Source organism: Salvelinus alpinus, chromosome 7 (assembly GCF_045679555.1).
Source record: "Salvelinus alpinus chromosome 7, SLU_Salpinus.1, whole genome shotgun sequence".
NCBI classification, from domain to species: domain Eukaryota; kingdom Metazoa; phylum Chordata; class Actinopteri; order Salmoniformes; family Salmonidae; genus Salvelinus; species Salvelinus alpinus.
Window position 1 is genome coordinate 26662906 of NC_092092.1, and position 11895 is coordinate 26674800.

At 42.0% G+C, this 11895-nt stretch overlaps 1 protein-coding gene across 1 annotated transcript; it reads right to left on the minus strand.

The window, feature by feature from the left end:
• Positions 1 to 3704: 3704 nt before the first annotated feature.
• On the minus strand, positions 3705 to 11289 carry LOC139580691 (neuronal pentraxin-2-like). The gene is made up of 5 exons (XM_071409609.1): positions 10543 to 11289; positions 9239 to 9458; positions 7399 to 7643; positions 6927 to 7106; positions 3705 to 4981 (listed from the first exon to the last, which is right to left on the minus strand). Exons 1-5 carry the CDS (start codon positions 10996 to 10998, stop codon positions 4745 to 4747), a joined length of 1338 nt encoding a protein of 445 aa, XP_071265710.1. The 5' UTR covers positions 10999 to 11289; the 3' UTR covers positions 3705 to 4744.
• Between the last annotated feature and the right edge of the window lie 606 nt (positions 11290 to 11895).

Consider the following 11895-nt stretch of genomic DNA (forward strand, 5'->3'; position numbering starts at 1 on the left):
TCCTGCCTGTTATATTTTCTTGTCTAGCCCAGTACTCATAGCTGAGTGTGAGTTGGTGTTGATTAGTCTCTGTGATTACTTTCTATGATCATCACAATGGCCTAGAGGAAATCCAGAAAGAGAATTTCAAGCCACACTGCCAAGCTTCTTGAACTGATAAGGCGAGGTTCTTTGCAGAATAAAGGTTGAAGTTTGGGTTTGTCCTTGTGTACACATGTTGGCAGGTTTCTGTGGAACTGGCATTTCCAGCAACTGCAGTGACCATCAACTGCTCATCCTCGCACCACGAAAAAAGTAGAGGGAACCATGAGTACACTCACTTGCACAGAATACATTTCTCTATGACTATAACAGGCCACATTCTCCATTGTTCAGGGGAGTGAATTGAACATTACAGAATGTTCCAATAGAAATTGTATTTTTTTGTTTCTCTCTACAACATTGTTTAACGGACCACACCACTCAATAGTATACGCCTCAGACCCACGGGTGTGGGTCAGTCTGTGGGAAGATCAGTGGGTTCACTGTAACGAGACACAATCTACATTTTGCCATACCTCTGCTATTTTCCAGATACCATCACAAACATTGAGTTGCAGGGGCCTTTGAGTTTGTTTTCATACAGCCTCCAATAACCTTTATCCTTCCCTGTGCTTTTCTTTATCCTTCCATCATCTTGGCAATGCTTACCTTCATCACTGCTATAGCCTGTCACCCTAGGAAAGTAAACAACAAAATACAGGTGGGAGACTGACATCTCTGGTCTTGTTGAAAAATGTTTGGCCCTGTTTGAAAACTTTGAAAAAGCATACTTTCTTCCTCTCTTCAAGTAAAGTCACTGCTTGATTACTTAGGAGTCTGTTCTACACTATACACAAGGGGGCAATCTATACCTAACATTGATGAAAAATCAAGAAAGGATGGCTGCAGTAAGCAGCCCTGTCAAGTGACAATTTCACAGTGTATGTACTTGTTCAGTTTGAAATTGCTATGAGACAATTTATTTTATTATGTTACCGATGTCTGCATACAGTAACGCCACTTACTCCAGCATTAAAATGGAACTGCAGCCCCATCAGGACATCCCTGATATCAGTAGTGATCTGTACAGTTTAAGTGGGAAGTTTACATACACTTAGGTTGGAGTCATTAAAACTTGTTTTTCAACCTCTCAACAAATGTCTTGTTAACAAACTATAGTTTTGGCAAGTCGGTTAGGACATCTACTAAGTAATTTAGTAATTTTAGTAATTTTTCCAACAATTGTTTACAGACAGATTATTTCACTTATAACTCACTGTTTCCAAACGCCTGAAGGTACCATGTTCACCCGTACAAACAATAGTACACAAGTATAAACACCATGGGACCACGCAGCCGTCTTACCGCTCAGGAAGGAGATGCGTTCTGTCTCCTAGAGATGAACGTGCTTTGGTGCGAAAAGTGCAAATCAATCCCAGAACAACAGCAAAGGACCTTGTGAAGATGCTGGAGGGAACAGGTACAAAAGTATCTATATCCACAGTAAAACGAGTCCTATATTGACATAACCTGAAAGGCCGCTCAGCAAGGAAGAAGCCACTGCTCCAAAATCACCATAAAAAGGCCAGACTACGGTTTGCAACTGCACATGGGGACAAAGATCGTACTTTCTGGAGAAATGTCCTCTGGTCTGATGAAACAAAAATAGAACTGTTTGGCCATAATGACCATCGCTATGTTTGGAGGAAAAGGGGGGACGCTTGCAAGCTGAAGAACACCATCCCAACCGTGAAGCATGGGGGTGGCAGCATCATGTTGTGGGAGTGCTTTGCTGCAGGAGAGACTGGTGCACTTCACAAAATAGATGGCATCACGAGGAAGGAACATTATGTGGATATATTGAAGTAACATCTCAAGACATCAGTCAGGAAGTTAAAACTTGGTCGCAAATGGGTCTTCCAAATGGACAATGATCCCAAGCATACTTCCAAAGTTGTGGCAAAATGGCTTAAAGACAACAAAGTCAAGATATTGGAGTGGCCATCACAAAGCCCCGACCTCAATCCTATAGAAAATTTGTAGGCAGAACTGAAAAAGTGTGTGCGAGCAAGGAGGCCTGCAAACCTGACTCAGTTTCACCAGCTCTGTCAGGAGGAATTGGCCAAAATTCACCTAACTTATTGTGGGAAGCTTGTGGAAGGCTACCCAAAACATTTGACCCAAGTTAAACAATTTAAAGGCAATGCTACCAAATACTAATTGAGTGTAAACTTCTGACCCAGTGGGAATGTGATGAAAGCTGAAATAAATCATTCTCTCTACTATTATTTTGACATTTCACATTCTTAAAATAAAGTGGTGATCCTAACTGATCTAAGACAGGGAATTTTTACTAGGATTAAATGTCAGAAATGGTGAAAAACTGAGTTTAAATGTATTTGGCTAAGGTGTATGTAAACTTCCCACTTCAACTGTATGTGTCCAGGGCAGAGAAAGGAGAGGTACAAACCCTTCTGTTGCAGCACGGGACTAGAGCTGACGCCTACTTGTACCGCAACTAGTCTTCATTTACACGCTTTTGATTTGGGCTTTGCTTGTCTGATTCAAGTCAAATATTGATCATTTGTTAGAAATGGATAGTTCAGGATGAATAATGTAACATTGAACTATTGATTGATTCATTATAACTTGATACCGCTGCAGTTTACATTTCCTCTGTGTGCATTTTACAATTTTACTATTTGCCTTAATGATCCCAAGACCCAGCCAGAAGTCTGACCCCTAAAACAAAGTATCCATCCAGGGTATTTTAGAGGATTGGATCAACCTATGATGATAGATGAGAGCTGCCAGTAACACTGTAGGGAACGGTCCTAATGGCTGTTAACTAAAGCCCCCACCAGCACAGCAGCCAGCCACCTCTCTGTCTGGGCTACAGAGCACCAGAGATGAATTCCTCAGTCACATGACTAATGACCTTGAGCTGAAAGACATGGACTTGATTGACATGTACCATTTTATTGCAGCAACTGAATTTAAATTTGGGTTTGGGTGTGACTCACCAACACAATAACAAATGTTTTTATGGAGCAGAACATCTAAACAAATCAATTCTTTGTTAGCAATTTAACTTGTTATATTTACATGCTTATGTTCCCGAAAATGTATGTATTTGTTAGGCAATAGACCTCTGTGGCTGTTATTTCTTTATATGTATCTTGTTACTTCCAATTGTACTTGCTGCTCACGACTGTACCAAAACATATGTATTTGAATTGTATCTTACAATGTCATCAAGTAACTTGATTTGTACTTCAGTAATGCTACTTACCCTGACTTTGAATTCCAGACAGAAACTGGCCTTCAACTAAATAGTCTCTGGTAGAATAGAATAAAAAGTGAATGATTTTGATAAGTAATACAGGACTGCATTGCATGAACATGTGGATGCAGTGAAGACTGTGAACACTGACCCTGTCCCACTTCTATTCACAACCATATTCCATTTATTTTGCTGAAGAGTCAGGGAGATGTTTTCACATTAGTTTGTATGAGTCGGTAGGAGTTGGTGTGTAGGAGTGTACCTAAATGACTGATGTCACCGTTGACCTTTGAGCTGCTGTCATGTCTTAATTAAGCATTACTAATGCCACCTAGGCTTTGGTCACTTGTTGGTTAAGGCTTCTGGTCTATGAAATGTAACTGCTATATAAACAGTAGACTGCTTTTCAGTAGTGTTTTATTTTTCCTTAATTTTTCACATTCTTGTTAATTTTCATTGGCAAAGCAAAGGTTAGGTTTGTAAAGCACATCTGGCACAAAATCCTTAAAAGAAGGCCACATGAAAAGTCAGCAGTGTAATAGCTTTACACACATTACACACCCAACACTGTTCATGGAAAGAAACACTTGTACACATTAACGTATTGTTCATATCATACATAACAAATTGTTCTTATCTGCTTAAAAAATTACATGTACACATTTAACAGTAACAATGCTCCCATATAAATTAGTCTTTGTTTGTTCGTAAACTATGCACTGCACAGACATTGGAGACCTAAACAAACCAACATGTCCCAAACAACAAGATGATAATTACTGAATAGTTTTGTGAGACAACAGCATATCCTGCTGCAGGCATTGAGCTGGACTTGGGGTTTTGAAAACAGTATGGGTAATAATGGATAATAAAACCTTATTAACATTATAGTACAACAGACATGCCACAAGTACAAGAACACCAATTTCCACACATAACTATGAAATGTTTACCAATACTAACTCAAAGATCATAGCTAGTCACTGATCATCTCTGCAATAGGTTGTACCATGGAAACCTGGTTTCCATGTTTGATTTGATATTTGCCTAGATCTGATTAGGCTGTCTCCGGTCAAGGTGGAGAGGCTTTAATGACCTCTATCAGGAGACCAGGAGACTTAGGCTACTGTACTGTATGTGAGTCCTGGGACGGCTAATCTGTGCCTTACACCGCCCACGCAACACGCAAGCCTTAGCTTGTCAAATCCAGTGTAATTAAGTCTGTGTCTGCCGGTGTGTAAGTCTGTATGTGAGTGTCAACACGTGTGTGAGTATAACTGTCTCGGTGTAGTAGAATCATCTCGAATTAGGTAAATCAAAGCCTTTCCTTACACAAACAGCCAAACAAAACATGACAAGCATTACACGTAACATGTACAGTATGCGTCAAGATCAAGAACATGAATCTGAACAAGTCACAGACAGACTGAGACAACCATCCTAAGACTCAGTCTCAGACAGCCGGTCCTGGCATAGCTCTAGAGGCAGTTTGGCTGCTCCCCCGCCAAACACCTCCACATCACTGTCCAGCCAGGACACCACGTTCCCGGGGGTGTAGGAGGAACAGTTGGCCATGGTGAGGATGTCGGATGGCTTCAGGACATTGTCCCAGATGTTAACCTGGCTCAGCTCACCCACAAAGGCCTGCGTGGCGTCAAAGCGCCCGCCCACTATGTCCTGTTGAGGCCATAAACGGCAGGCATCGTTAAAAACAACAACAATAACATCATCCTCATATTCGCTGTGTACCACCAGGCTCAACCTGTCACACTCAAGGATGCTGTACTCTCTCTAGATAATGTTTTGCTTTCTCAAGTCACTGATGGTTAGAATTCTATTAGCGATTGGGCTATTCATATTTGGACTACACTCTACAGCACGGTTTCCCAATAGGTAGCCCCCCCCTTACCATCCACTCAAGGGTTGCTATTCAGCAGTGGTCACCAACATTTTATGAGTCAAGATAACTTTGAGTCCAAAAGCAAGCCGATATCTACCACTGAGATTTATTTTTTAACAGAACTTAAAAACATAAGCCTATGCAACATTAACATATTCAAAACAGTTCTGTAGCAATGAAGTTTGTGCAGTAGGCTATAGGCCCAATTATTATCACTGCATATTGGCTATGCTTGAATTGCCCTGCCAATGTTGTTCTTATCAGACCATTTTGAAATTATATTTCAACATGTTAGGTAACACAGGTAATAGATAATTTGTTGTATTACACTCACAGCTGAGTGTGCATAATCATTAGCTTTTTTTTATTTTATTGGACTGATGGCTTGCATCTGATGGTCAGTCTGAGGGGAGGGAGGGAGAGAGCAGCGGTGAGGCTGCCTCTCACCCGACTCACCATCCCTCTACTCTCCCTCCCTCCGCTGAGCAAAGGGGACACAGTCTTCCAGCTGATGGCAAGTCGCACTGCATTATTTCTGCCTCATGCACCAATTCAAGTTGTTACTCTTATGACCAGAAAAAGTGAAATATTCCTCAATATTAAAAAAGACACAAACCGCTAATAATAACAACACAGGCTTATCAAAACACTTTGCAATACTCATTCATTGCTGCTGCAGTGCTGGTTGAGATTGAGTGGAAGTAGGGAGAACACACATTTTATGGCTTATAAAAGTGTTGAAAAAGTGTTGACAGTGCTGAATAACAACTTACACATGAACTTATAAAAACACCAGCTCTTTGCTGTATTCATTGAGTCTCTCTCTGGTCATGGTTTTAAAAGTTTTGAAATCTCACAGTATTAACATTTCTGTGCACTCTAGGTTTCTTTTTACAACCTATGGCTCGAGGAAACTGTGCAGACACTTTGGTCTGAGCAATCTTATTGGCCAGTGGTAGACCTATAGGTGCACTTGTTTTGCTCTCTGAGCCTGCTGGGTATGCGGCGTTCTCAAAATCAAATCGTATTTGTCACATGCGCCAAATACAACAGGTGTTGACCTTATCGTGAAATGCTTACTTACAAGCCCTTAACCAACAATGCAGTTCAAGAAATAGAGTTAAGAAAATGTGAGTCAATGTGAGTCAATGTGTGGGGGTACAGGTTAGTCGAGGTGGGGGGGGGGGTCAATGTAATAGTCTGGTGGCCATTTGATTCATTGTTCAGCAGTCTTATGGCTTGGGGGTAGAAGCTGTTAAGGAGCCTTTTGGTCCTAGACTTGGCGCTCCGGTACCGCTTGCCGTGCGATATCAGAGTGAACAGTCTGACTTGGGTGACTGGAATCTTCTACCTTCAGACTAAGGAAATGGTTCAAACTGGGAACACTTTGACTTCCCAGCGATAGGGCTGCTGAATCAAGTGCACCTACCACCAACAGCGCAACATAAAAAATGTAAAGAGGAACAAAAGGCTTTATCATTGTCTTTTACAGAAACGTTTGGTGATCGACTACAAATGCCTTGGAGATCGACCGGTTGGTACCCACTGCACTAGAACCTATAGCTCAGGACTCATGGTCATGGCTAAGCTACTGTACAATTAAAATCTGTACAATTCAAAGCTACTGTACAATCCTAATCAAATAGGTAAAAATATTTCACATACAAATAATATATGCAATTGTGTATACTACACATAAAAGGCACTAGCCAGCATATTCACCTGTTCCTGCCCCAGTATGATGGCTCCTCCAGGCTTGATGGGGTGCCAGGGGGCCAGGTTGTCCCCTGCCCCCAGCCTCTGACCATCCTGGTAGGCTTCCCACAGACCATCCCTGGTGGTCCAGGTGATACAGATGTGGTGCCACCTACCGTCACGCACCGACAGAGGCAGCTGAGCCACCTGGACAGGTAACAACATAGCAGAGAAGTGTAAGGAAGGTAACGATGCTTACAAACAGAAAGAAGAAGTGCATATTAGAGGGAGGAAGGTTAGGGTTTGGTAAAGGTGGTATAAAACACCAGACACTGTTTTAGACCGTGCATGCAAAAACAAAAAATATGCAACCTCATTAAAGCCAGATCTAATTTAAAAGTAAGAACTAAGACTCCTGTCAAGTAAGGTAAGCTCCCCCTCAAATATCAGCACTACTGCGAAACAAAGAGAGACATTGAGTCTTTTAGAGTGCCCTTACCTTGTCATTGATGAGCAGTTCTATTGGGTTGTTGCCCCACTCAATGAGCACAATCTCATTGGCCTGTCCTGGCACCCCGTAGGAGAAGGGGGTGCCTATGCCAGGGCCGGCGCTGGACCGGAGCCACATGCAAAGCGTGAAGGCGTACATCTCAGGAAGGCTCTTGGTCATGCGGCCGTACAAGTAGTTAGTACGCAGGGGGAGGACCAGCTTAAACTGCTCAGGGGACTTGAAACCACCGCCACCTACAGAGAAAGCAATGGGAGAGCTGTCTATGAAGTCAACTCTATACTGTATACGCAGTATGCATGTAGTAAGACAGGGTTTCCCAAACTCGGGCCTCGGGACCCCAAGAGCTGCACATTTCGTTTTTTACCCTAGCACTACAGCTGATTCAAACTATCAACTAGTCATCAAGCTTTGATCATTTAATTCAGCTGTGTAGTTAGGGCAGAAACCAAAACTTGCACCCCTTGGGGTCCCGAAGACTAAGTTTTGGAAATGCTGGTATAAGAGAACAAAATGATAAGCCAATGTTTGTCAGATTTTATCTAAAGCATCAGTCTTTTACTACTATGTAGTGTAGTAAGTGAGTGACAGTTAGTAAGCAGGTAAATTGATAGTAGATTGAATGACTCGTTGTGTTTACAATATGTGAGTCTTCCTGTTTCTGCTGCATTTGTGTGTACTCCTGTCATCTGATTGTGTACACAGACGTTTGTGGGTTTTTTTTGTACCCGGTAAGGTGACTGAAAACACATTCTCTTTTACAGCAACAACCTGGGGAATAGTTACATGGGAGAGGAGGGATGAATGAGCCAATTGGAAGCTGGGGATGATTCAGTGCCCATGATGGTCAGATTGGGAATTTAGCCAGGACACCGGGGTTAAGACCCCTACTCTTACAAAAAGTGCCATGAGATCATTAAAGATCCACCCCTTTATCCACCCCTCAATTTTTGCCTGAAATGACATACCCAAATCTAACTGCTTGTAGCTCAGGCCCTGAAGCAATGATTTGCATGTTCTTGGTACCATTTGAAAGGAAACACTTTGAAATGTGTGGAAATGTGACAGAAATGTAGGAGAATACAACATAATAGATCTGGTAAAAGATAATACAAAGAAAAAACAACCGTTTTTTAAAATTGTTTTTGTAACATCATATTTGAAATGCAAGAGAAAGGCCATAATGTATTATTCCAGCCCAGGTGCAATTTATATATTTGGCCACTAGATGGCAGCATTGCATGTAATACGTTTTAGACTGATCCAATGAACCATTGTATTTCTGTTCACATTTTTGAATCAAGACTGCCCAAATGTGCCTAATTTGTTTAGTAATAACGTTTCATGTTCAAAATAGAGCACTCTCCTCAAACAATAGCATGGTATTCTTTCACTGTAATACCTACTGTAAATTGGACAGTGCAGTTAGATTAACATGAATTTAAGCTTTCTGCCAATATCAGATATGTCTATGTCCTGGGAAATGTTCTTGTTACTTACAACCTCATGCTAATCACATTAGCATATGTTAGCTCAACCATCCCATGGAAGGGACACTGATCCCAAAGAAGATTAATGACCACAGAGAGTCAGGACACCCATTTAACATCCCATCCAAAAGATGGCACTCTACTCAGGGCATTGTCCCCTACCTGCCATCCAATACCATTTTCCATCAGCATCTGGTCTACCATCCAGGGACCAACCGGGACCAACCCTGCTTAGCTTCAGAGGCAAGCCATGCAGGGTGGTATGCTGCCAGGCATGTCTGAGTGGGTCAGTGTGTGCCCTTTTGTGTCTCTGTCATATCTTTCTTTTTCCAGTTATTTACCTTTCTCCAGCTCGTTAATCCTGGTCAGCAGGGAGTTGAGGGTGCTCTCCGTCTTCTGCCTGTGGGCTGCGGTCTCGTTGTAGAGCAGAGACTTCTCTTCCTCCAGGTTGTTGACCTTACTGAGCAGCTGTTTCTCCAGATCTCCCAGCCTGCTCTGCAGCAGGTCTCTGAGTTCGCTGGGGAACGACGTTCCCGATGTGTTGGCTCTCTGCTGCTGTTGCTGTGGGGGAAGATGAAGATGTCAAAAAACAATTAAATAAGTGGAGGCAACGCAAGATGGTCAAAGACAATCAGTAGAGGTTTATGCAAAGAGTGTAATTTTGAAAGATCATTGGCTGAGTGGAAATCGGGTGCACTGTGTGTAGACCAGTATGCCTTCAGAAGGGCCACATGAACTGACAAGGGAAAACTTGAGGGGACATTGAAAGGAAACTTCTTCAAAGGGAATCTTTTTGGACCTACAGGCTCAACACACTGTCTGCTCTTGGCCTTAACGAGGAGTTAAACTTAAAACCGTTTTTATAGTTTCAAAATGTCCAAATTATTGTGTTTTTTATCCTAATTGAATATTGTATGTGTATATATATATATATATATGTATATTACTGTAAATATTGATCACATTCCTTGTGTATGATCATATATTTTGATACATTGAATGTTAATATTGGGAACCTATATTATATATTTTTCACCTCCTGTTTCAGGAAGTGATGTCACTGAGTACTGCCCCTATATATAGGACCTTCCACCCCAACCTGGGATATGGATGCCTGATGAAGACCTAAGGGTCGAAACATTGTTATAAATAAATATCACCAGGGAGCATGAGCAGCAGTGTGTGGCGTTTTCCTTTTTGTTTTCCATCTTTTTTTTCAGCTCATCAAACATGGGACCAACACTTTATATGTTGTGTTTACATATTTTGTTCACTGTAGTTGTTACTGTTTACAACATTTGTTGATTAAGGTGACATAGGGAACTTAATCACTGGAGGGTAAATGAGATAGAAGGCTAATCCATTTAGGGTACGCCTCCACATGGTGGCAAAAATAGATGGATAGGCTACAGGTCAAAATAGGAGCAAAGTTAATGGATACTCAATGTTGACCACAGGAACCAGTGTTCACTTTAGATTCAATGACTTAATAAGCAGACAATCAAGCAAGAGCCAACAATGTAAAAAAAACATTAGGCCTATTTCAGATGTATTTAATTCACACTGATAACAATCATTTTCAGCATTCCCTTTCCATTATTTAGGGACCAGAGTCATGTGGTTACTATCCACTCATGCGCCTTACCTCTAGGTTCTCTAGTCGGTCCTTCAGACTCTGCATGGTCTTCCCGAGGTTGTCGATTGTATCATTGGGATCTCTGGGTAAATCTCCCATTGTGTTCTGATTATCTTTGCTTTTACTCCAAGATCCACCACTATCATACTTCCCTCCATCGGAGGCTGACTCACAAAGGGAGAGCTTTGCGGTCAGCTCGTTTATGGTCCCAAGTTGGTTGACTATAGTTTCTTTCTGTTGGAGAATCGTTTCCCGGAGCTGCATGACTGTGTTCCTCAACTCTTCCTCCTGTGCCGCTGCGTTAGGTTCGGGACCTACGGGGACCAAACAAGTGTCGGCGCCGACGGGGATGACTCGGCATAGGAGCCGGGTTCCCGTGCCCGGGGTGTCATCCTGTCCCCGTACAAGCTTCCCATAGCCCAGTCCCAGTGCGTAAAAACAAAACAATCTCAAAAGAAAGAACATACCTGCGGCAGTATTTTGGTCGTTAAGCTTTAGTGAAATAAGGTTATTGGGTAATCGCGGGGCTACCTAACCGATGATTAAGCGTTTCAAATCCGGTGCGTAAAGCACACCGAGAAAGCGGTAATCTACTCGGAATACCATAGTCAGTCTCGGATTAAACGATATATTTTGTTTCAAAACGTTCTCAATCCATACGACAGAAAATTCTGAAAAATAAACTTTTAGGGAATGGTAAAACCACCTGAAGAGTCTGGGTTTACATTAAGTATCCCTGGCTTTACGCACGTTCGTGCTGAAAGGACAGCGACCGTGAGTTAAGAAGAATACCGTCAGACGTATGGCGCGATTGGATTGGTTGTAGCATGTTGACGTAACTACAGTCCATAAAGGTAGGTCTGTATGATGGACAGGTCATTTTTGAGTTGTGTGTTTACCTGGTACTAGATTATCATTGACCAATCAATTGAAATAGATGAGCTAAAACAATGTCCGCTAGTCCAAAATTCTATATCCTTAGAAAAACAATAGTATTAAATAAATGAGGAAAAGGCTTCACACATATGGTTCAGTTCCATCAAACCTGTACTGGCAGGCTCTTTATCCAATAGCCTAATAACCCTGCGCTTAGACAGTTACTTCCTCCAGTTCCTGATTGGAGGAAAGTTTTTGACTTACATGCTGCTGGGGCCACGGGTGAAAGGATAGGTAGTTTGTTATACAGACAGGCACAGCGAGAGGGTTATGAATAATCTTGATACCACCCATGGACAAATCGAGAACCGCCTGGTGTGATAAAACTAGACACTGCCGGAAAGATGATGGAAAGGAGGATAGGAAAGTTGATGGAATGATGGAAAATGAGGTGAGTAGAGTTGACAAGGGAACAGATGTCTAACC